General features: G+C 44.9%; 1 protein-coding gene across 1 annotated transcript in view; it reads right to left on the bottom strand.

Moving 5' to 3' along the window:
- The window catches only part of LOC146861993 (melanopsin-like), a 1,224,863-nt gene that overhangs the window by 670,530 nt on the left and 527,307 nt on the right, over window positions 1-27,026 (bottom strand). The window contains exon 4 of the mRNA XM_085641148.1: window positions 23,461-23,664. Within this exon, the coding sequence (XP_085497274.1) occupies window positions 23,461-23,664 (204 nt within the window). The remainder of the gene's footprint in view (window positions 1-23,460; window positions 23,665-27,026) is intronic.

Below are 27,026 nucleotides of genomic sequence, written 5' to 3'. Positions count from 1 at the left end.
CACCCCGCCAGAGAGGGGGAGGGAACCAGGGAGGGCAGAGAGAGTCCCAGTCGAGTCCCCCGAAGGCCCAACCTCCACCTTTCCCGGTGCCCCCCCCACCAGTCTCCGGACCCCCCGGAAGACGGGGGCACCGGGTAACCATCACGTGTTTCCATTGTCAAAGGCCCGGGCACTACGCCAATGACCCGGAGTGCCCCATGGCCCCCCAGGTTCCCCCTGCTGCAAACTCTGCTAGACAGATAGCCAACGTAGCCCTGGGGGAGGAGGTTGAGGACACCGGGGAGTGGGAACCCGCAGCTATGGCCCTAGTGTCCCTGGGAGACAGAGAGATGGTCCCTGGTAGCCTCCTGCCCTCCAACACGAAGAAGTACGGGCAGCTCGTCAAAATCAATGGCCACCAGATAGAAGCCCTGCGAGACACCGGGGCCAGCATCACCGTTGTCCTCAGGCACTTAGTCCCCGAGGAGCAGATCCTACCCAACGTCTTTTGCCCCGTAATTTCCGCAGATAATAGAGAGAGTATGTGTCAGGTAGCCCTGGTGCCGTTTGAGTGGGGAGGGGTGATAGGTAAAATGAGGGTTGCCGTAAGAACCTCCCAGCCGGTCGACTGCCTCTTAGGGAACGACCTGGAGAGTTCTCCCTGGAAGTACGTCGAGCGCAAGGCCCACCTAGAGATGATGGGACTCCCCGAGTGGGTGTGCGCCACCACCCGATCTATGTCCGCCCGACTCACCCTGCTGGGGGAAGTCGAGAACCCCCCGACCGAGGGAGTCAGAGCAGTCCCCGCCGAGGGTCCTCCCGTCCCCCCATCGGGAGGGTCAGTCGCCAGCGACGAACCCTCCGACACCACCCCGGTCCCCGAATTAAGCGATCTGGCCGAATTGGCCCCGTGGCGCCACGAGGGCGGGCCCACCCGGGAGGAGTTCTGCCGGGAGCAAGCCACCTGTCCTTCCCTGGTCGGACTACGGCACCAGGCCGAGGGCCAAGCCGCAGGCGACCAGACCGGAACACACCGAGTTTATTGGGAGAATAACCTCTTGTACAGTGAGCAGAAGTCGGTGGAGCTAGGATCCGGCCGGGTGCTGGTGGTACCCCTACGCTTCCGAGACTTCCTCCTGGGCTTGGCCCACGACGTCCCCCTCGCCGGCCACCTGGGACAAGACAAAACCTACAGCCGTCTCGTGACTCACTTTTACTGGCCTAGGATGAGAGTAGCTGTAGAAGTCCACTGCAAGTCCTGTCCCACGTGCCAGGCTAGTGGGAAGAGTGGGGGGAAGCGCAAGGCTCCCCTCCAACCCTTCCCGGTCGTCAGTACCCCATTCGAAAGAGTCGGAATCGACATCGTGGGGCCCCTGGATCCCCCACCTCCCAAGGTCACCGTTTCATTCTGGTCCTAGTGGATCACGCCACCCGATACCCTGAGGCGATCCCCCTACGCACCGTCACGGCTCCCGTGGTGGGCCGAGCCCTGATGGGGATCTTTTCCCGGGTGGGTTTTCCCCGCGAGGTCGTGAGCGATCGCGGCACTAATTTTATCTCGAAATACATGACCTCCCTGTGGCAACAATGTGGGGTGTCCTATAAGTTCACCACCCCGTACCATCCCCAAGGGAACGGCCTAGTAGAAAGGTTTAACCGGACTCTGAAGGGGATGATCCACGGCCTAGAAGAACCCCTCCGGCGTAAGTGGGACGTCCTGCTCCCCTGCCTCCTGTTCGCTTACCGGGAAGTCCCACAGAAGTCCTTGGGGTTCAGCCCGTTTGAATTACTATATGGGCACCCCGTCCGAGGTCCCCTCAGTTTGGTTAAGGAAGGGTGGGAGGCAGCACCCCAGACCCCCCCACGAGATGTGTTCCAATACGTTCTGGCCCTCCGGAACCAGACCAGGAAGTTCCGAAAGCTGGCCGAGGCCAACCTGGAGGCCAGCCAAGAAGAAATGAAGCGCTGGTACGACCAGAATGCCACTCTGGTCGAGTTCCAGCCGGGCCAGCAGGTATGGGTCATGGCCCCCGTGAAGCCTGGCGCCCTCCAGGACAAGTGGACCGGGCCCTTCAAAGTGATTGAGCGGAAGAGTCCAGTCACGTACTTGGTGGACGTCCAGTCGCCCCGGGATCCCCTGCGGGTCCTACACGTGAACCGCCTCAAGCCTCACTTCGTACGGACAGAACTGAGCCTCCTGCTGGCCACCGACGACGGGGCCGAAGATGAGTCCGATCCCCTCCCGGACCTCCTGTGTGTCAAGGAGAAGGATGGCTCTGTAGAGGGAGTGAACCTCTCCCCATCCCTCACTGACCAGCAACAAGCGGACTGTCGCCAGCTCCTAGGACAATTCTCCGACCTCTTCTCCCTGATCCCCCGAGTCACCGACTGGTGTGTCCATGACGTGGACACCGGGGACAGCCCGCCAGTGAGACACCGAGCCTACCGAGTCCCTGACCGAGTCCGGTCCTGCATTCAAGCTGAAGTCTCGAAGATGTTGACCCTGGGGGTGATCGAGCCCTCCGATAGTCCCTGGGCCAGTCCCGTGGTCCTAGTTCCGAAGGCAGCGGCCCCCGGTGTCGCCCCCGAGCTCCGATTCTGTGTGGACTACCGGGGGCTCAATGACGTCACCCGGGCCGATGCCCACCCCATACCCCGAGCCGACGAGCTCATTGACCGACTCGGGGCGGCCCGATTCCTCAGCACATTCAACCTCACCTGCGGATACTGGCGGATTGCGCTCACAGAGGAAGCCAAGGAGCGGTCCGCCTTCTCCACCCCAGATGGGCATTATCGCTTCCGCGTAATGCCCTTCGGAATGAAAAATGCCCCGGCCACCTTCCAGCGACTGGTGAATAGGGTCCTGGCCGGGATGGAACAGTTCAGTGCGGCCTATCTAGACGACATCGCCGTTTTCAGTTCCGGATGGAGTGAGCACCTCCAGCACCTCCGGAGAGTGCTAACCGCCCTGCGCCAGGCAGGCCTCACAGTAAAAGCCAGCAAGTGCCAGATTGGGCAAGGATCAGTAGTCTACCTGGGGCACCAGGTCGGGAGCGGTCAGGTCGCCCCTCTACAGCCAAAGATCGACGCCATCCTAGCCTGGGAACCGCCCACCACCCAAACGGAGGTCCGAGCCTTCCTGGGCCTCACTGGCTACTACCGAAGATTCATCCGGGGGTATGGCAGCCTGGTTGGCCCCCTCACCGAACTCACATCAAAAAAACAGCCCAAGAGGGTGCAGTGGACGACTGCCTGCCAGGAAGCGTTCGATGCCCTAAAGAAGGCCATGTGCACGGCCCCCGTCCTCCAGGCTCCCGACTACTCCAAGGAGTTTGTAGTCCAGACCGATGCCTCCGAGCAAGGCATTGGGGCCGTCCTGTCCCAGGTGAATGACCAAGGCCTAGACCAGCCCATCGCCTTCCTCAGCCGGCGGCTGTTGCCCAGAGAACAGAGGTGGAGCACCATTGAGCGCGAAGCATTTGCCGTAGTCTGGGCCCTCAAAAAGCTGCGCCCTTACCTGTTTGGCACCCATTTCAAAGTACAAACCGACCATCGGCCCTTGCGATGGCTCATGCAGATGCGAGGAGAAAACCCCAAGCTACTGCGGTGGTCAATCTTCCTCCAGGGGATGGATTTCACCGTAGAACATCGCCCTGGTACGGACCACGCCAACGCGGACAGCCTCTCCCGGTTCTTCCGCCTCAGCGAAGAGAACCCCCCAAGATGATTGGTAGTTCTCTCCGGCTTTCAGCTGGGGGGGACGCGTGTTAGACCCGGCCTCGTAGCATGGCTCTTCCTGTCCTCGCACTACCTAACCTGGTACCAGGGACCCCAAGCACACGGCCCAGCCGATCCTTCCCACCAGAACACACACACGCAGCCCGGGCCTCCCCGTCCATGGCCTCTCTCCTTTCGGCCACCCCGGGCACGCGTGCCCACTTCGTGCACCAAGATGTCCGCCGACCCCAGCACAACCCGGGCCTAGAGGCGCCACTCCGGCTGGAGGACATCACGCTTCCAGGGGATGAGAGAGGGAGGAGCAGTTTCTATCGCACCTCTGAACTCCCCTGGGACGATGGGTTTCGATCGGCCCTCCGGCCTCCCTGAGGGCTGGCTCCACGCCTGCTGGGTGTCTGGGACTCCTCCCGACCCGGCCCTGAAAGGATCAAAAGACAATAGCAGGAAACCTCGACAAGCGACCCCCAGGTGACAAGACCCCTGCCTGCACAAACTCCGGACATCAAAGAGGGGTCGACCTATAACAAGGGGTGCTCTGGGACTGTCCGGCAGATTCGACTTGGAACATCTGAGCCCTGCTGAGTGACTCGCGGCTCCCTGAAGATCGTAAGACCTCCGAACTTGTGCTTGAGCCCTGCTGAGTGACTCACGGCTCCCCGAAGAACGTAAGACCTCCGAACTTGTGCTTGAGCCCTGCTGAGTGACTCGAGGCTCCCTGAAGATCGTAAGACCTCCGAACTGGTGCTTGAGCCTGCTGAGTGACTCGCGGCTCCCCCTGACTCTCTTTGGTTCCGCCGGACCCCACGACGACAAGCGTATCCCCCAGCTCGAGGATTGTGAGCTGTGCGCCGGGTACGCTCCTGCATTTGATCCGATCCCCCCAAAGACTGTCCCGCTACCTCCTACCCCCGCCAAGACTCTGTGAGCCCACGCTCTGCTTGTAAATATCTGCCTTGCTGATCATAAAGATCCTACCACTTCGATTTGATAAAGCTTGAATCCTAAGAACCCTCGGTGTGGTGTCTCTTTGTCGTGTGGTGCCAAGTGTACGATCCTAGGTACGAGATTCCTCCCCTGCGGAATCTCCCGCCAGTGCCCGGCTAAGATACTTTGAGGGTGGGTCTCAGGACAGTCAGGGCCCCCTCCGGGCTCCTCTGAGTTCGCCTTCTAACACCGACCGAACGATGTTGGGAAGCATCGTAATCGATCGGTTGAACTCGCAGAACCTAATTCGGTCGGAAACAATTCCGAAACCGATTTGGTCGGAAGAGTTTCAACCATTGAAATCGGACCCTTAGTGGGTAGTGAGTTATCCCTCTGGGAGCAGACAGGCATAACAATGCTGGGTGATCTATTCCGGGATGGGGACATTTCGCAGTTCCCAGATCTGGTGGAACACTGTGGCTTTTTTGCGGGCCAATTTCTTACTTACAGCACAATGAGGAATGCTCACGGATGGAGCTGGTCCATATTGGACATGGAACCACCCACAAATTAATTGATGAACTCTTTGCATACCTTGGGAATGGGTTGCAGGCTTATCACTTGACTTGATAAGGCTTTGGTTAACCACACATGGGCTTCTTTGCAAACCACACAATGAACCTGGGTGGGGGGAATTTGGCAGGACATTTCATGAGAGGGTATGGGTTTGGGCACTGGAATTCCAACAGAAAGTCTCCTGTACCCTTTGGCTGAAACCTCTGCAGTTTCACATCCTCCATAGAGCTTACCTTTCATGGATATGCATCATTAGGATATTCCTCAGGGAATCAGTCTCCTGCGCTAGATGTACCTCTCCAGCAGCTGACTTCAAACACATTCACTGGCATTTTCCCTCTCTCTGTAACTGTTGGGCAGATGTGAAAAGTCGAGTGGAGGCAATCACTTGCTTGCCCGAATTTAACTCTTGGGATGTGAATGCAGTAGGTATTTACCAAAATCCAAAGAAACACAAGGTAGCTTCCCGTTTCCTTAACTTTCTTTACTTCATGCTGGTGTATGCAAACAAAATAATTACCACTTAGTGGAAGAACCTTTGCGCTCCCCCATGTGCTACTGGTGCTGATGTCTCAATGTATGGGTAGAGGTGGAAAGTGTAGCCCTCCACAGCGAGGAAGCTAGATGACTGAGCAGGCAGCCAATAGCCGCCAACTGGAATACCCTATGTAAGTTGATCAACACAACTTCAAATGATGAGCCCTCATCCTAACCACCATTTCCTTACTTAAGGCCCCACCATCTTTTCTTCAGGACCAGCTATTCATCACTAAACCACAGCACCACAATACCCTTTGACGAGTAGCCCAGCACACCTTCCACTGGCTGCTCACCTTGCCATATAGTAGGGTTGAGTCATTCCCCTCCTGCTCCTTGTGCTCCAGCCTTATTTTAGTTTGTTCTATTGTTGTTCCCCTCTTATTATTGCTTACCCTGGTTAACACGTTGGGCTATCGCACATCCTGTGTTCGCCCACTTTACACCTCGCACTTAGATTTTGACTTTGAACGCCGCACCACTCCATATAACTGTAGCCCGGCTGCTACAATAAACTCATTCCAGGCCAATTGGTGTATACTGTACTCGCTACCTCCCAAGATCCGTGTGTGTGAAACTGCAGCTTGTACCCAATGTAATTGTTATCTCATACTTTGCTCTATGTTGTTCATATAAAATGCTACTATAAATGATTTGTTTAAAAATAATAAAGATAAGTCAGAAGTATTTTGGAATGTGGATCAGTGTTAATAGCAATGTCAGGTCATGCACTGTCTCTCTTGGAAGTAAATCTCTTCAGAATTCATTTTTATATCTGTATTGTTTATAGTTTTCCCCTGGGCACTTTGACAAAATGTAAGAACTTGCGTTATTAGTTGTGCAGAATGTCAGGCTTGAACAAGTAATAGGTACACATTTATCTCCTTACTGGGAACAAAGTAACCCATTCTAGCACCTGACTTTCTCATGATAATTAAGCAGTCCAAGGCATACTCTGGGGAAGTGGTGTGGGCTGGTAATCGTCATTCTCTAGCACGCAACAGCCGCATTCAATAAATTATTATACAGTCAGTGATTTTTCTTTGAAAAATGAAAGTACATGTATTGCACAAACACACACACACACACTACTAAATACTATGCATTAAACTAGAAACATATACAGCAGGCAGATGAAAACACCTTTGGTGACACCTTCTCACTCAGTAGATCATGACCCTGATAATCACGATACCACCCCACCTTTATCAAATGCAACATTACAATATAGGGGGTGTCATTTGAAATAAAGCAGGTGTGTTGACTTTTTTAAGAAGTCACCACTTCAAGCTAAGAGGTAAGACTATGAGCTTTATCACAAGCTCATCGCATTGATATATATGCAAGTCTAGTCGGCTTTGTCAAGGGGTCACCACATTAAAATAGTAAGCAAATATTCATTATTAAAACCAGTGGAGCAAGTAACCATATTCAAATGCATTCATTTAGCATTTCAATGTTCATCAATCCAACAAAGCATTTCAAATAAAGATTTGTAGAAATGTTTTAAATCAATCACAAACATGAATTGGAGTCTTTTTTTTTGGTCAAACCACTAGAGCTCCCAACACTGAAAGCTGTAAAGGAAAACCTCAGCTCTGGGAATACTTGAAGGTAAAGTAATCAGTCTTAACAGGTCATGTATCCTAGAACCTGCCAGACATAGTGTTAAGTTTATTTCAACACTCCTGGAGGCTGCTGCAGCCTCCCACAACACTTTTGCTAATCACAGTGGTTCCCACGACCTTCCTTGAGGCACCATAAGAGAGAATAAAAATGCAAAACAAAGCCCATGCTGGGCATTATGGGACCCTCCAGCCAAGCTCATAGATATTTTTATTAGCGGACAGCAGGTAAGCAGCTTCACGCCTGGTTTCTTTTTCTTTGGTTGATTTTTCTTTTTGGTCTTACTCGGGGCACCCACAGCCTCAAACAATGTTGGAAGCATTCAGGGAGCCCAATCCCACATTGCCTGGCCAGCTCCCCATCCAGCTGACACTGTTCAATAGGGCATGCGGCATGTACAGCTCCCTACCTTCATCCTCGTGGTGAGTTGCTGCCCATATTGGGCTCCCCTCTAACCACAGTCACTGTTGCAGGGGTTGGGAGGCACCACCATTGTACGGAAGAGTGCAGTGACACTCCCCTTCCTCCTCATGTTTGGCCCTGAGGATGGGGTCCCAGGTTCCCTTCTGCCTCTTTTGCATCGGGAACCAGTTGATGGGGTGCCAATGGCGAAGTGAGGCTCTATGAAGGGACCCCATTAAGCACCATCCCTAATATTAAAACAAATGTTCTTTGCATCAACCTCCAGGCCCTGCCCCACCTCAGGAATAATTTTGAGAAATCCCAGCAAGTATCAAGTAGAATGTGGCTGTAGCATCTAGCAGTCATGAAAGTATGTCTTGTTCCACATGATGATAGTTGTAAGAGGCAAGATCTATAATCCAGAAACTGTAAAAACTAATCACCATACAAAGTTAAAGTTCAGAAGGGTTGTAATAGAAAATGAGGCCCTACCAATTGAATTATACACAAAGCTTCATCTCTAATAAATTGATTTATCAAAATTGTGAATCAGATGCTAGTAGGTGGGATTTGGCTTTCCACATATGGAAACTCATCACCAAACTAAATAGAAAGAATATAGCAAGTCCGTCTGAGTCTGAAATGCCTAACTGGATAATTTTAGGTTTCTGTTGTAATTAACATGTGCTTGTTTCTTCCGTGTGTGGAATCTCTGAGTTCAACAAGCCACTTGTGTTCAAATGTTGGTTCCATTCTGGTCAGTTGACTTCTGGCCAGGAAGGGACCGGGTAGCTGCAGATGGCACAAAGAATAAAGGACTTACCTTTAAGTTAATAGTAATTTGGCAGTATTTTACTACATTTTGAGGTGACAAGCTGGCCAGTCATCATTATCTGTGTCCTCGACTGGGATCGAACCTACGCATGGATTCAAGATGGAACGGTAACCTTAGCAGCAGTTGTGCTCCCTCTGCTGACATATCCTAACCAAGTAACGCAGTTATCAGTGGTGTGGAACCCGAGGTGCTCGCATTTCCTTTGTTCGTCTGCAATATTTTTCGGCTTCCCACAGTGTGCTCTCCTGCGATTAACCGTTGGTGAGCTGCGGTGCAATGATGTCAGACGCTGACGTACCGCCATCTTGTTAGTCTTCTACTACCGTCAGTGAACTCTGCGCTCTAGCATTGGGATGATGTCTCACGTCAACATGCTGCCATCTTGAAACTGACCTCTGCCTTCAGTATCCACAGCTCAGCTCTCAGCAGGACCTGCACCAGACTGCTCGATTCAGCACGATCTCACCGGGGATCACAGGTGACTTTTATTCAGTAATACGCTCGCTCATAGCGTGTTATCTCTCCTTCGGTGAACGCTCACCTGTTAATTTTTCTTTCATCAGAATGTGTTTGTGATTTTCCCTTGATACGCACACCCAAGGCATGACATTGTTTTCTTATCTCGTTTCCCCTCAGTGACACGCTCACTTTTCAAACAGTCAATTGCGTATTGTGACTTTTCATTGCCAGAATTAACACACACATTTTCCTAGCAGGAATCAGTATATGTATTTTCTCGTTGTAAGTGGAGGTGCACTCTCCTGTTTCTCATACATTTTTATGCGGCAGGTGCTGCTCTTTTGAGTACATATATATTCTGATTAGTACAATGTTATGCAAACAGTTTCAAGGTATTTCCTCTATGTATAGTAAGTAGAGTTGTAGGTTCTTTTGACTCATTGCCCTGGTACATTTACTTAGTTATCTTTTCTTATTTCTTCCTCTTACTAATTTATGTGACAATGGGTACAGCTTCTGAAAGTCCTCTTAGCGCCAGTGCAGTGGTAACTAATATGGCACATGTGTCTGTATCACCACCTCCATTTTTTTAGCTATCCCAGGTGCTCCATTAATTCCATGGGAGGATTGGACCATTATGCTTAATAACTACTTGAAAGCGCTAGATGGCCAAGATTTTCATCCGTCTAGAAAAAAAGCATTGTTGTTAAGCGAACTGGGTAGTGAGGGTCAGCGAGTTTTTCGTTTTCTGCCTGAAATTACTGAGCAAAGTGGACAACCAGTTATTGATGTCTTTGATGAAGCTAAGGGTAGATTAGAGGTGAGGTTTGCAAAGGAAGAGAATGTAGTCATGACACGCTAGAAGTTTTATGCTCAAAGACAGAGAGTGGATGAGTCTATTGATGATTTTGTCTCGAGGTTGCGTGAGCTATATGTAAGGTGCAGATTTGGAACAATGACAGACGAGCTGATAAGAGATCAGTTAATTGTCCAGTGCAGAGAGAAGAAAATACAAGAGCAGCTTTGGGCTGCCATGAACCCAACGTTGAGAGAAGCCATTGACATGGCTAAGGTTTTAGAGCAGTCTGCTTCTTGCATGCGTGAACTTGAAGTGGAAAAAACAAGAAGGTAGAGTTTCAGATGTGGCTGTTGTCAGCAAAGTTGTGGAGTCTTCCAGACTGTCAAAAAAAACAAGCAGGTCCAACAAGCCTATTAGTACTATTAGGCAGGGCAACAGAGTGTTCAATCATTGTGGCACTTCTAATCACTCTTCTGACTCAAAATTCTGTTTTGCCAAAAACAGGGAGTGTAGGAGGTGTGGTTGTGTGGGATACTTTACTAAAATGTGTTGTATGGGCAACCGTAATAGAGAATTGTTGGTTTCTGAAAGTGGTGTGTGTCCTGTTGAGTCTAATAACAGGATCCTTGTGGTTATTGAGGATGAAGGAGGTACAAAGCAAGGTGAATGCAGAAAAATCAGGCCTACAGCTTTGTTTGTCATAAACGATTGTGAAATAGAACTTATGGCTGACACTGGATCGATGTATACTATCATACCCAAGGATGTGTCTGATCAGTGGTGGCCAAATTGCACATTAAAACCCCATATTCCCGGGGGGCTACCAAGAAGAGGCCATTGACATCTTGGGTTTTATGGAAGCCAAAATTCAATTTGGTGGGAGGTCAATCGAAGGGAAGGTGCATGTTGGGAAGAGTGGTCCACCAATTTTGGGTTGGCTTCATCAATATGACCTTCATATTATTGTCAATCCTAGGGCACCTTCTCAAGTTATGGTGGTGGACCAAGAATCCATTGATGACATTATCAGTGCGAACAGTAAAGTATTCAAAGATGGTTTGCAGTTTCTAAAGGGGTATGCCCATAAGATTGTTTTGAAAGATAATGCTGTACCTGTGCACCACAAGCTCAGGAGGGTTCCTGTGATTGTATGTGAAGAGGTAAAGAATTTAATTCATGAAATGTTACAACAAGGGGTAATAGAACCTGTAGAGATATCTAATTGCGTCTCTCCTGTTGTGTTCACACGTAAGACTGATGGTCACTTTAGATTTTTGTGTGGACTGGAGGGCTTGTAATCAAAATATTGTAGCTGATACTTACCCTTTCCCTTACATCAATGAGATGATATTGTTACTTAAAGGAGGAAGGTTTTTCTCTTACAAGCGCCTGTCATCAGATTAAGCTTCATAGAGATTCTAAGCCTCTCACTGCTTTTATCACGATGGAGGGAGCATACCAATTTACAAGGATGCCTTTCGGCCTTTCTTCAGCAGCTAGCATCTTCCAGAGGATGATCACTGATGTCTTCAAAGGCCTAGTCGTCTACTTTCAGGATGACATACTTGTTTTTGGCAAATCTCTTCATGAACACAATACTGTATTGAAGCTAGCTTTGAAAAGAATTGCTGATGTAGACCTCACTTTGAGGAACGAAAAGTGTTGCTTTCTGAATGAAGAAATTGAATATTTGGGCTACACGTTGGTGGCAGGAGGTGTGATGCCAAAGAAAGATCTGTTGGAGGCCATACACTTGGCTCCTGCTCCAGTTGACAAAGATCAGCTTAGGTCGTTCATGGGCCTAATAGAATATTCATCTAAATTTGTACAAAGTTTTTCGGACAAGACTGAGTCCTTGAGATTGCTACTGAAAAAAGGAAAGAAGTTCAAATGGTCAGAGGTGCAACAAATCTGTTTTGAAAATATTAAAAAAAAAAATTGTGAAGGAGACATTTTGGTACCATTTGACATCAAATTCAAATCTGTTGTGACTGTAGATGCCAGTGCTACTGGTTTGGGTGACATACTTTGACAAAGACATTGTGGTGGTGAAAATAAACTGTTGCTTTTGCTTCTCGCACTTTAACAGAAACTGAACATAATTATTCTGTAATTGAGAGGGAGGCTTTAGCCGCTGCGTGGGGTGTGGTATACTTCCACACGTACTTGTGGGGAACTCACTTAACGTTAAGATCTGACCATAAACCCCTTATTAAAATTTTTCTTCCAGGTGGTGCTGGGAAAGGTTCTGCGAGGTTGGCGAGATTTGACGCTAGATTTCAAGAGAATCCGTTTGAGATCGATTATATCCAGGGTTGGAAGAATGTGCAGGCAGATTGCCTGTCTCGTCTTACCTTGGATTGGCATGGTGTACAAGGCCCTGAGATGGATGAGCATGAAAACGAAGGTTCAGTTACATCTGTGCAAGATATGGTGGTGGGGTGTGCAGGGGCAGTTTCGAGGGGAGAATTGTGCCCAGCTATGGATGAGGATCTCACCCTTAAGAATGTTGTTCACATGGTGATTTTAGGTAAATGGAGGGAAAATTGTGTGTCCAGTTCTGTACAACCTTTTGTTAAGATAATGGATGAATTGTCCACCTATAGCAACAATGTTCTAATGAGGAGTAAGAAGTGTGTGCCCCCGGACAATTTGAGACAAAAATTGGTGGCCATGGCACATTCTGGACATTTAGGAAAAACCTTGACTCAAAGGCATATCAAAGTGTTGTTTTGGTGGCCTGGTATGGATGCCCTGGTGGTGGAGTGGGAGGTCAAGTGTGTGGAGTGTAAGGAAAGCGAGAAACATCTTCAGGTTTGTGATCAATCCTTCAAGGGTCACTTTACCAACCTGAGTTTACTTTGGCATACTGTTTGCTTGGACTTTATTTGTCCGATGTATGAGGTATGTAGTGGTCTGAAGTTTGCAATGGTTTGTGCTGACACGTATTCTAAGTGGTTGAGGGAAAAACTTATGTCAGATATCACCATGAGTACCACCATTCATGCATTAAAAAAAGTGTTTTGTGAGGAAGGAGTCCCATCTGTTCTTGTGACAGACAATGGCACACAACTCACCTCCAAGGCCATGGAAGAGTTGTTGGATGGTTACGGCATTAGATACCAGCGTACCACTTTGTACATTCCTCAAGGAAATGGCATAGTGAAAAGGTCCAACAGGTTAGTCAAGGGGGTCATTCAAATGGCTTCTCTGGGTAATCAGGATGTCAAAGAAGCTGTTGAGGAAATGGTGTGGGCCTTCTGTACCAATACACAAATCTCTTTGGGCAAGTCCCCTTTTGAGGTAATGAGAGGGTATGTTCCTGTGTTAGTGGCTAGTTGGTTGAAAGAGGGTGTTGGCCACAAAGGTGCAACTATACATGACATTCCCAAGGTGGGTAGTGTTGCGGCTGGAGATTGGGTGAAAGTCAAGACAGGAAGGATTTCAGGAAGTCTTACCAAATTTAGGGGACCTTTCAAAGATATCCACTCTTGTGATTATTATGTGGTCCTTGAAAATGGAGAACGTTGGAACAAACGGAGGGTTGCTTTATATCAAAAAGTTGGAGTGTGTTCAAAAGGGCACGATGAAGCTGTACATGGGTCCATGTTTATGAATGATGTTGACCTTGCCAGGAGCAGTGTCTCGTCCAGATAATCACCTGGCTGAAGGGGTTGGTGTTCAGAAATTGTCTCACTCTGTGATGCATTCAGGTTGAAGCATCTAACAGGTGTGTGGGTGTAGAGTGGAGACAAGTCAGAGAATGTAAAACTCCTGTTTATCTCAATGACTATGAATGGTAATTGTTTTCTTATCACGTTTTCCCTTTATTTATTTTTTCTTGCTCTTCCTTGTTATTCATCTTTCTTTATTGCATGCTTTATTCTCCTTTGCCTGCTCTCCTTTTTTTATTGTGTGCTTAGTTTTTATTTGTGAAGAAAAGGAGATGTGTTGTAATTAACCTGTGCTTGTTTCTTCCGCTTTTGGAATCTCTGTGTCTCTGAGTTCCACAAGCGGCTTGTGTTCAAATGTTGGTTCCATTCTGGTCACTTGACTTCTAGCCAGGAAGGGACCAGGTCACTGCAGGTGCCACAAAGAATAAAGGCCTTACCTCTAAGTTAATAGTTATTTGGCAGTCTTTTACAACAGTTTCATAAGTGAGAGCAGAACTTACTTAAGTATTGTATGCTCTGAGATATGAGTTGCTTAACCTGTCACAGAGAAATTGATAAAAAGCATTAAGAACATAGTAGAATAATGTAATAGGAAACATAAATAACATAAATAATAAGCACAGACATCACGTTTATAGAGTCCAGCCTTCTCTACCATGATAAATATAATGTAGACCAAATATCTATTTTATTTTAATTTATCCATAAGGACTGATAGATTTCTGTTTATAGTGCATTATAAAGGGTCTCATTGCTGAAATGTTCTTTTTCCTTGCAATAGGGGCATTTGATAGATCATGGGAAAAAACAAGGGTAAGGCCAAACCACTTAGTTTTTCTCTTTTTCTGCTTTAATGAAATGTAACAAGTTTATATATTTCAAAAATACCATTATTATTCCTCTGGGTTTATTCTACTTAGAGGCAAGGATATTCTTTCATGGCCTGTATGTGACCTCAATAAAGATTTACCTCAGGTAAAGAAAGCAGGCCCCCTATACAGGGAATTAATTGTAAAATAAATAATAAGCGCAAGAGTCCAAAGTTGTTCTCTTCATTTTACCCATTCTTGAGTGCTTTACCTACCTTTTTATCTTTGGTAAAGTTAGATGAGGAAATGTAAGTCCTTGTCCCCAAAAATTAGTGTTGCTGCCCACCACCTGAAGCTACTGCTTCAAATTAAGCACTACTTACAACGTTAATGAATATTATCCCTGAAGCTCTAATTTCCTTCTCTGAAACTTTATAAAGTAACCTAGATTTAAGTTACAATACTTTTGGCAATAAATCATGTATACCAAGAGCCATACCCATTAACATTTGCATAATATTCAAATCCCTAAATTGCCATGGCTTTTCAATGGTGCTTGTTCCACTTCCATCCACCTCTGGTCTTTGTCATTATTGACACCGTTCAACCTTTGCTCTGGGCATTGTCACTCAGGATGTCATGTGTTCTGGTGTGACAGGAGTTATGCAGCCCAGAATTGTGGCTGACATTTGTGTGCAGTCATTTTATTTCCATCCTGTCACCAGTCCAGTCAATCCAGTCCCCTTGCTGGCACCTCAAAAGCTGTGACTCATCTGAGTGGCAGATACTGCAGGATTTGGAGTTCCTTTAGACTACAGAAGCTGCACCAACGGCATGACCACGTTTTTGGCTTTCCTCCCTTGAGTTCTGACTTCAACGGTGTTCTCTGCATGGGTTCAGCTCTTCAGCAGTTTTCCTGGCTCTTAAGTTGAGATTATCTACAAACATACATCGACAGCCTCTTCCCAGAAGTTTTTTGTTTGCAGAGAATTTGAAATTCAGTTTACAATGACACTTCAGAGACATAGCTTGCATCATAGGGTTTATTGGACCTCTCCCGGTGCTGTTTTCAGATGCCTGAGGTTATTGATAGGTAGGTAGGGATAGATATTACTTGTTTAGATTGTGGTACTTCCGTTGAGCCCCCGTTCTGTCTCCTGCACCTCCGCACTGGGTTTTCTGTCACAGGAAACGTTTTTGCTGATGCTTGGCTGCCCTGAACAGGAAAGGAAATAAATGACCTCTCCTCCCCACTCTGGGAGAAAACTCCCAGTATGCTAGGGACATTTGCTTTTTTTGTTTTTTTAAAGCAACCACCTGCTTTGGGAGTTTGTTTTGAAAAACAAAAACCTTTGTGGAGCAACCTCATTGAACAAACTTTCAGTGCATTTAATGGAGCCGCACCAGAGAGATCCCCACCAACCTTTTGCCAAGCAGCGAGGTAAATTCCTCTGCTGCCCTGATAGACCAATGGACCAGCTACCAAACTCTAAATAGGGCCATAAAGCCTGGTATGTAAAGTGATAATTTAATTCACCGTTAATATGATTTACAATTGTTATTAACTATCTTAAGATAACTATAATATTGAACTGTATTTAAAGTGTGATTAACATTGCTATATTAATAAAGTATACATTATGGCGTATACATTGTTTTTGTCACAAACTTAGACTGTTAACACTTTATCAATTAAATTCATTTTCTCCCTTGTTTACGTTCTATTTTCTTTTTTGCTTTCTATTTTATGTTCCTCCTAACATTCTTTTTTCATTCCAATACCTAGAAATCTTTTATTACAGAACTCTATGCATTTCTACAACTAATATCTCTAACTTGTTTTAATTTTTATCCTAAACATACTTTTTTGGAAATTCATATTTGTCTTCATTTGTATACTTGATATCATATCCTGTGTTATTTGTAGATAATGAATTGTGCTAAATGTGTAAATTTTATTTTACATTAAAGGCATAATTCTCTCTTTACTTATCAATTTCTTTAAGCTAAATATTTTCTTTTTTCCTTTGAAATTTGAATTTAAATAAAAAAAGATTGCTTTCTAAAAATCACGCTGAATGGCAAAGTGACAACCGCAGACAGGATTTGGAATTTGGGAACAGATGTTGGGAAAATTGTAACTTCTGAGGCATGCTACAAAACTGTCCAGGAGTAAATAAAGGGGGCCGTGGAGTCACACAGAATATTAATTGGCTTTTAAGGGGGAGATCATCCTGTTGTCATACCTGTGTTTCTAGACTATCATTAAATATTTCCATGGAAACGTGATCATCATTTTACTTTTACTTGGTGCTTGATGCAGTCAGATGGGCCTTCCCCTTCTTGACAGGGATCAAGTCATGAAGAACTAGGGCTGTGCAAAGCAATTTGCGGCAATTTGACATAGCTTCGTTAAAAAGCATTATGATATCAAACTTACATCTGTCACCTTCGCACTTTTAATGGGATGAATGACTAGGAAAATAGATAATAAAATCCTGTAATAATCCTTTTTCAAGACACCTTGACTAACACTGGGCATGTGAAGTGATTTTGTTTTTCACCTATCACCCTTCCAGAAGGGCAACAAGACTTTGAGATGATGGGTACTTAATATGTATGTTCAACCAATATAAGACAATCTGCCTCAGCAGGCATCCTGATTCCTGGAAATAAAGCCTCAGATGTTGATGTGCGCAAGAAAGGAGCGCGTGGTAGATGTGCGCTGGCTGTGCATACCTGCGCTTTTGTTTAAAAAAATAACCCGCACTATTTGAAAGTTACTTTCAAAATCACTCCAGGACAATCCAACGTAAGTCGCGAGTACGTTTCTTGAGATAGCATTGTGCCTTAAAGCTATTCTTCGAAAAATCGGGCACAGGGATGTTTATTTGCAAAATATGTAGTCTTACACAAGAGTGTCGTCTTGGTCATTAATGCCTGCAATTGAAGGATAACATGTTTGTCTTTTCCATAATTTTGGTGACCACAAATTATTTTTAGACAATTCGAGAAACAGTAATCTCTGTGGTGTTTTTGGCAACTGCATCTGTGTGATTTAAGGAGTACTTCAGATTATGAGAACATCCCTTACTTTTAGGGGAACAGCTAATAATCAAGGTCTTACTCGTTATGTAAAATGTTCAGTCCCTGAAAGGGATGGTTGTTTATGGTAAATCTGTGTAATTTGAGCACTTGTACGTTTCATAGACGTGTGTCTTTCAACTTTGCAAAATATCCTTTGTACTACAGAAAATACTTAGAGGCGGCGAGCACATGTAAGTGCCTAATATTATTTTGAATGGTCACTTTAATGCTTATTTCTTTGAACGCCTAGTGCTGCATGTAAACCATAAGCTATAAGGAAAAACTTGCCATTTCAGTTTGCGCTGCTAAAAAAAAATAGTAAAAACACCAATCATGCCTAAAAGGTCCTGGAGTTGACACCATCTCATTACAGGTCCTTGACAGCAAATGTCTATCAGACATTCTGGCCAGCAACACTTTTTGTTTCAACAACATAGATAGAACAATAGTCTTACTATCTAAGTAATTTCGTGTAGAAAGATAAATAATAATCAAAATCACACTTGTCGCTGGATTTCTACTGTAGCCGTGTAGTTTCTATTTTGCTGTATTATCCACATATTTAGTAGACTAAAAAGATTGCACCCATGGGACAGACAAAGATAAGGTGCAAATTGCTGGGGGTGAAATGGTCACGTGCTGTATTAAAATAAGGTTGCCAGGAAATTAGTCAAAGAGTGTAAAAAGTATAATTATGGCAATACGCATAACAATCTCAAAACTCGGTGACGATTGGTGGTTACCACATACTCCATGTCACCATGGATGCTGTACTCCAGTCCTAGGTCGTACTTGCTCACCCGCTCTCCCTCACAGTACCACCCGCTGACAGACTCCTCCCTACTCCATCTATAATTATCACAGGGAGTTAAAGTTATACTTTCAGATGGGCCTGGCCCTTCTTGACAGGAATCAAGTCATGAAGAACTAGGGCTGTGCAAAGTAATTTGCAGCAATCTGACATAGCTTCATGAAAAAGCATTATGTTATCAAACTTGCATCTGTCACCTTCGCGCCTTTAATGGGATGAATGACTAGGAAAATAGATAATAAAATCCTGTAATAATCCTTTTTCAAGACACCTTGACTAACACTGGGCATGTGAAGTGATTTTGATTTTCACCTATCACCCTTCCAGAAGGGCGACAAGTCTGTGTCTCTGCTTCCCTGTAAACAATGGTGGGCTCTACTCTATTCAATCATGAGTTCAGACAATATAATGTACTCCAAGTTTCACCCCTGTCTTGGCTCCCGATGACTGTCTGAAAGTTCTGCAGAAGTCCAAACCTCCCTGAGCATTACTGCCCTACCGTTTGGGTTGACACCTACTGTATATTTTACATTTTGCCTGTAACACTCCTTGTTAAGGTATGCCTGATTATTAGATGTCAGTTGTCAATGACCAAAGGGAACCAGATGTATGCGACGATCATAGAAGTTCACTTAGAATATAGAACAATGGTAAGCTAAATGTGTTACCTCATTGCCCTGGACTTCCCCAACCCCTTTCTTCTTATCCTTCCACACTCCTCTTCTGTTGGTTTCTTAGGTCAGTTCTAGACACACACACATTGTGGTCTTTCTTGTGATGTTTTGTTCTTCCCTTTTTATGCTGGGACTGGTCGCATATAGCGCTCCAATGGGGAGTACTTTACCAACAGGCAATTGTGTCATATTTTGTGTAGCAAAGTCTACCTTTACAGCTAGAGAACTCCAATGTATTTGAATGCATCACACGCTGCTGTATTACACCTACTTTATGTGCACTGTTAGGTGAGTGTATATGGTTGTTTTAGGTATTGTTTTTCTTGCTTGCCTTTCTTGTTTATTTCTTTTTATCAAATGGATAATCAATAAAATATCATCAACAAAAAAGCATCCTGCACTCTAGGTAATTGAGTCATCGTACACTTCAGTTTTTTTATTTGAATGAAGACACCTGAAAACAGTAATTTGTAGAATAAAATCCCAGGACTGGAACATTGCATCCTTGGTGGCATTGCACCATCTAGGTATCAAAACATCTTTTCGTTATAGGGCAGCAAAACTTCAAAAATCTCGAGATTAAGCATTGCCCACATTATTAGGTGCAGCATTGTAAAGAATCCACCATATAAACTCCAGAAATAGATGATGGAGATGCAAAGAACACTGTTTGCTGTTGATGCTAAAGAATTGTAATGCAATGGTTTTCGGAGTCAACGTGTGTGACTTGAAGGAGACTGTCCTACTCGATTTCCCCTTTGCGCTCCCTGTTGATGGCAATTTTTTTTAATGAAAAATACTTTGTAAACATGTTATTAATTGCTATAAATATAGCATTAGAGCACAAAACGGTAAGGGCCTGAGTGTGTGGTAAAGGCATGCGTGGTAAAAGGAATGCGTGGCTAAGACGCATTCATTGTTCAGGCTGCATGGTCGAGGCATGCATGGCTAAACCATGCATGCCTCCATCATACAACCGTTCTCTAGCACTGTTTTAGAAGAGAATTCTATTTGCTTTCACCATCCCACACAAGCCCTGCATGTGAGCTGAAACTGATGAAACAAGGCATACAAACTGTGCCCATCATGCATTCCTTCTCCACAACCTACACTCCACCTGTGGCTACTAGACTCAAATCCCCTGCCCTGCCAACAAGAAGGGAAATGCCTTCCAGATGTACTCTGTGCAGTTTACAACTGTTTACAACTGCTAACCAGGGTAAAGTGCGTATGCTCACTTCTTTCAACATGGCAAAATTGGTATACACTGAATTGGCACATCTAATATACTGATACGTCTCTGGTGCAGACATTTACCCAGGGCCTGTAAATTAAATGCTACAAGTGGGCTGCAGTACTCATTATGCCACCCACTAAAGTAGCTTTCAAAATATAATTTTGTCTTACCACTGCAGCATTTAGTGCAGTTTTAAACATTTTTCGAGGCCTAACCTTTCCTTTCCTTTCTAATACTTATAAGTCACCTCCCAAGGTAGACGCCAAGGGCTCATAGGGCAGCGAGAATGGTATTTAAAAAGTAGGACATCTGGATTTATGTTTTACATGTCTTGACAATGAAAAACACCTAAAGTTGTTCACTGTAGCAAGGCTCTTTCGTGCGTAGACTAACACTGGGCTACCTTATTACACCTAATAAGTTATAAATTTACTTCGGGAACAGATCGAGAAATACTTCCTACCCTCATTTGAATTGTAATCCAAAATCCTCTTTTTTGTAAAGACAGATTTAAAGTTACTATTTTGTTAATGCCACATATGGAAGCTTGTCATTTTTCTACCTAAACCAGTTGCCTTTCTGTCAATGTCCAGGAGCACATGACTGTGAATGGCTTTCTTGTGTGTTGTGTATTCTTTACAGACACTGTGACTGTGACAAAAGTGGCCTTGGTGTAGAGGGAATCGGGCTTCTTGACAGGATGGCTGGGAAAGAACAGTGCCTGCCCTGATTACCCTTCAAAGGACCCTGCCTGCAGTGCACACAAAGGAACCTGATACCAGGCGTGCCCTTGCAGTTGTAACCCTAGCTAGGTTAACCCCTTCAGTGCCCGCCCCTTTCCCCGCCCTGTGCCGGCGCTTTCATTAGCGGGCAGGGTTTATGACGAGCTGGTCTCGTCATGGGCACAGCGCAACCGCGGCCCATGACGACACCAGCTAGTCATAGGCATTGAAGAGGTTAAAGCCAAACCAAGGGAAGAGGGAAGAACTGGCCAGAACTAGTTTGGGGGTAGGCCAGGGATTCTCCCCCACACAAAGTCTAGCACTGGAGATGAAAGTTGCACCCTTGGAACCTCTCAGCAAAAAACTCCTGGACATGTGGAAGATTCAGAAGAACGATTGTCCTGCTATCTGAGGAAGACTAGAAATGCTTGCACTGAGCCCAAGGTCCCAATAAGTGACTCCAAGGGGCAGCTTGCTGACATCCTGTTTGAGCTACAGGGACACAACAAGTTCCAAAGGCCCTGCAACTACCCAACTGACCAGCACTACCTGGACCTGCCTGAACCCTGCTGCTAGTCTCTGCTGCAGTGAGTTCTGATCCCGAAGAGGTGCCCCCAAGGTTCTGAAGCCTTGACTGGCATCAAAGTGTTCTCCTCCTTCCTCTAAACCAAGCTGTAGGTGGAAATCCCAAAACCTTGGGCTCTCTGTGAGTGCAGACAGGCTCTTTGCATCAGCAATAGTCACTGTGTCTCCCACCAATGTGAAGCTCCGACAAATGCTCCTTGCACCGACAATAATTTCCTTGCAGCTCCTGCCAACGTGAAGCTCCAGCTGAGGCTCCTTGGTGGGAGTTTAAGCACACATTTATTTTGTGACTTTTCTTGTTCACCCTGACAAGAGTTATGGTTATTACTTGAGTAACGACCCGCACCCCTCTCAAATAATATCCCAATTTCTTTACACTATTTCTCTAAGGTTGACCACTACTGGAGAAGACAACGTTCTTGTAGTCTTCCCTGCGGTGTCTAAGAAATGCCTAGAATTTGAAGGTGTGGATATGTAAATAATGTAGTGCTGCACTGCACAGCATTCAAAGCTCTTTGAAGCACCAATCTTACAGGGTACACATGCAGATATTTTCATATTTAAATATCTATTCATAAAGATATATATATGAGCAAAGATATCCTATATTAATGATGTTTCAAAAGGAATATCCATGCTTTGAGTGTACTGCAATAATTGTTGGGGGGCAATGTGTATGACCAACAATAAGCGATACAACTCTAAAGAGATGAAAAGACTGGCAAAAAGCTATTAAAATCCAGGCAAAATTGCAGTGAAAACAGTAGCCTATAATGTACCATGTAACAGCTTGTTTGTTGATATTTGTCGGGTACAGTTCTTACTGTGAATGCCACTAGACTCTTGTTTAATGTATTAAAATGATTTAATTGATAATTACATGCACATAGTGGCTACCAAATATTCTTAGCTGAAGAAATCTCGACCCATCAGTTCCAAATAATTATTTTAACAAGGGCCTAACTACAGCGTGTTCACTGTGCGATCAGAAAGCTTAATTCATTAGGCAACCTTCTTTATTTGACAACACCGTGTGATTTCTGACAATTCACTTCATCAACTAGTTCTTCGGTTCCCAGTTCTGCTACAACCGGAAGAGCTCAGAAAGAGAGTGACTGCCAGCATTAAGCACGGCATGCGATGACAATTCAGGACACTTCCGGTCTTCTCTGGTGATAATGTTCTAGCAAAGTTAACGAGTGCACTGCCATGTTTCTAGGACAGCTGAAATCTCTTTGGTGTGCAGTCTGTTGTGTTTTAGCTGGTGAGCACTGCTCCAGCAGGGTGACGGAGGGTCAAAAAATGAAAACAACGGAAACGTAGCAGTGAACTTACAGCCAATACCGGAAGGCTTCTCCAAAGAGAATCCATTTAAAATGTGTAAGGAGAAAAACTCATCAAACAGATGTGAATAGATGTGGCCTAGCGGCTAGACCTGCTCACTTAAGCACTAGGGCGCCAGTGTCGTTTCCTGGCCTCCGTTCAACATCCTGTGATTCTGGACAAATCTCCTTATCTTCCTAGACCTAACAAATGTTTCACGCCTGGATGCTTTGTGATGTGCTAGCGCCAATAAAAAATGCGTTTTAGTGTTTGACACATCAATAGTAATAATACATTAGATAGTATCTGAAATTGCGATTTTTGCCTTCACAACTTTGTTAGCAGAACACGACAGTAGACACAGACCCTTCAATTAGAAAGCAATAGGTTTTGTGTAAAGTGCACCCTCTGAAATGTATATGTTCGAGTGTTAATATGGGTGTGACAATACTATTAATGAGAAAGTTGCTCGTCCTCCAATCCTCACATTTGTGTGCATTGACATTAGGCAGAGTATGCATGGAATGAAGATAGCAGGTACTCACAAATTTGCAAATGTTCACTTCTGCCAGACATTAATGACAGCAAAGTAATAAGACGTATACAGATGCACGTAACGTCGTGAACACGAGGGAAAAAAATAAGAAAAACAGAATCACTTACTCCACCCGAACAGCGGCGCTAAGCTCCACAGCAAGGAATAGAGCCAGACAAGAACGATGATCTGAGATGTGCGTTTTTTGGAAGACCACCGGATCGACTGCAGAGGCCTCGTGATCACGAGGAATCGATCAATCGAGATAGCTAAGAGCGTCATCATGGAGGTTATTCCAAAGAGTGCCCCGCAAAAGGCGTACAAGTCACAACCTAGAGCGAGAGAGACATCACTGTTAGTCAGGCTGCGCGCGACCTCACTGGCATGAAACGTCAATTCACCAAAAAGACAGCGGAAGTGACAACACACGCCGTTTGACCTTTGCATTCACTCATACACAGATGCTGACACATATATACACTATCACACATACTCTCTCAACAAAAACACATTATCACCTGCACACAACATTTATTTTAAAGCATTTTCTAGTTACCTCAGCTACCACTGTTCTAGTTAACTCTACTCAATTTTTGTTATTACACTAACAGTGAACAATATACTGTTATTCAATATTAGTGTAGTAAAAGTGACAAAAAACAAGACGATTGATAACTGTTTACGGGCCCATCGTAATTTGGTTCAAGCCTTAAAAAACATCCCACGAGATAAGGGCCAGATAGCTATGTTAAGGAAACAGTATTAGATTGCTGTTTCTACACAGAAAAACGAGATTAAAGAGGAGGCTTGGAACGCACTATTAACAGTTGAAGTTCTTAAGGACAGTTCTAGATTTTGCGCCATTGTCAATAAACCTTTTTTCTCTGGTACAGAGAATGGCTCTTTAGAATGTAACATTACAGAAGACCAGTGGCTTTCCCATTTTGAAACAATTTATGGGTCGAATGTTACTGTGGTTGCTCCCGCTAGCGTAGAAGCTGATAGGGTTTTTTCTCCTGTGGTCTTGAAGGAGGATGATGTAGAAAGGGCGATAATACAGATGTCTAGCAATAAATCTCCTGGCCCTGATGCCGTCCATGCTGATCTGTATAAACGCAATCCCAAATTTTGGGCCAAAATACTAGCTAATGTTTTTAATGTCTCAAGTTCCCAGGGTTTCCCTACATCATGGTCTTTATCTACGATCATCCCAGTTTTTAAAAAGGGCCAGAGAGGGGATCCACGGTGTTATAGACCCATATCTCTAATTGATTCTGCTGTGAAAATCCTAGGTAGAGTGATCCTAGCCAAAGTCACGGACTGGGTGAACGTTTTATCGAACCTACAACATGGTTTTAGACAAGGTAGGAGTACTATGGATCAGTGCCTTAACTTACATTTATTAATAGGTAAACATACCTTTACAGTTGGCCTTAATGGACCTCTCCTCGGCTTTTGATCTGGTTAACAGATCAAAGCTGTGGTCCATTCTGCTGGATATGGGCATTGACCCAAGTTTAGTCTTTTTCCTGGCGGATTTACACAGGGATCAATCAGCTACAGTTAGGGTTACCCAAGAAGGGAAATGCACAAGGCACTTTAAATCTGGTAGAGGTGTCCGTCAAAGATGTTTTTTGGCGCCACTACTTTTTACCCTTTATATTAATCATTTAGAAAAGTTTTTAGACTTGTCAAGTTTGGCCATCCCGCAAGTAGGAGAAAGGGGTATTCCTGTTCTCCTACACGCGGATGATGTTGTGTTAGTAGCCCGTACAGCCATAGGCCTTCAGAGGCTATTGGATGCCTTTGGGGCCTATAGAAAGTCCTTGGACTTATTAGTGAACATAGCAAAATCCCACGTTATGTCTATGGGTCGAAGAAATAGAAAAATAAAATCCTTTTATTGCAATGAAGCTGAGGTGTCTAGGGTGACCTCTTTTATCTGGGGGTTCTATTTGATGGGAGAGGTTCCTGGGTTCCCCAACAGAAAATCTAAAGAAATGCAGTGGTAAGATCAAGGGTTGCTATTCAAGGGTTCGCACAGCGTCTGGGGGCTAGGCCTTTCGAAGCCATGCTTAATATTTATAGATCTAAATGCTTGGTTATTGCTCTCTATGGCACTGACATCTGGGGCTACAAGCACTTGGAAGGGGAGCAGACAGCTGAAAATACATTTCTGCATACCCTTTTGTCGGTCCCCCAACTAACCCCAACTTTTGTTATTCATCAGGAATTGGGGCTCGGATACGTGTCAGACTCGATGAGGTTGGCCCCAGTAATATGCTGGCTTAGGAGCTGGCTTAACCCAGACTTAACCCTGAATCATCAGATCATTCGGAACTGTGTTACCCTGGAGAAAGCCAGTAGTATCCCGTGGCTGCATTACGTCAAGCATATGTTTTTAAAATTGGGGCGCCCAGATCATTTTGATTACCCGGATAGGATTAAAAAAGAGGATGTTAAATGGGTTAAATCCCAATTTTTGAATTTATTGAGGATGGAGCATGAGGAGAGGGAATTATTGAAACCCTCAGTTAGGGCTCACTTTCTGTTAAAACCCTCCCCATTGATTGAGCCCTACCTAGGAATTGTTACCAAACCCTTTCCTCATTGGCTTTTAACTAGGTTCTGTTTTAACTTAATCTATTTCTCCTTAGGTAATCTGCAAGGCTGGTGGAAACCAGAGGATATAGGGCCATGTCCTTGTGATCATTTTTCAGCACAGGACATAATGCATCTCATAATGTTTTGTGACTGTTATAGTGAGAATCGTAGGAGGTTTTTAGTTCCTCTGTTAAGGGAAAAGGGTTTCTTACAGGTCAGACCTGCCTTACTTTATCTTCATCTGCTTATCGATCCTTGGGAGATTTTTAACATTGCCAGTTTTCTAGTGGCAGCGGTTCGTCTTAATAAAAAAAGGAACCCTATGTTAAAATCTGTATGACCTTATGGCATATAGATAACCTCTGCTTTATTTTTTATGAAATTAGTCTTAACTGTGTTTTAAGCTCTTTTGCATTAGAAAATCGATCCTGATGTATTAATTCCTTTTTTTTTTTAAATCACTTATATGTCTTATTGGGTTACATGATTTTATTATATTGTGCAATGTGTACTGTACTTTTATGATTTTAATTAATCGAATAAAGTGATTTGACTGACTGAGAAAGACGATTGGAGCCTCAACCGATGTCCATAAGGACGAGGGGCTCCCTGTGTTTCTGGCATAAATGTTACCACCCCCGAGTGCAGGGGTCGCAAATGCAGTGCCACGGGTCTCAAGGGGTAAACTAGAGGTCGCAGCTGCGACCCCTGAAGACCCCTAAATGACGTCCATGCTCCCTGGCAATTTCTCTTTATACATTTTACATTATTCCTCAATGTCACATTAGTATTTCTTTTATGTGTAACATGTATACTTACAAGCAGGTTGGTTTTAGGATTGGGGTCATGTTTGGAATTGTTTGGAATTGTATGGGATCTGTGAGCATTCTCGTCTAATCTAATCTGCAAAATTGGCGAAAAACCACCATTTAATTATTACCATTTTTCAATCAAGTAGTTTATCCCCCAGAAGCTCTTAATAGTTTACTCCTGTCAAAGGCATGTGTAAGTGCAGTGTAAATAGGAAGGTAGCATCCCTTTATTTATTGGCTTAGTTGGACAAAGTGCTTCCCCAAAAGAGTTTTTTTTC

This window comes from Triturus cristatus, chromosome 2_2, assembly GCF_964204655.1.
Source record: "Triturus cristatus chromosome 2_2, aTriCri1.1, whole genome shotgun sequence".
NCBI lineage: Eukaryota > Metazoa > Chordata > Amphibia > Caudata > Salamandridae > Triturus > Triturus cristatus.
The sequence above is the reverse complement of the archived record's forward strand: the minus strand, read 5'-3'. Positions and strand labels throughout refer to the sequence as shown.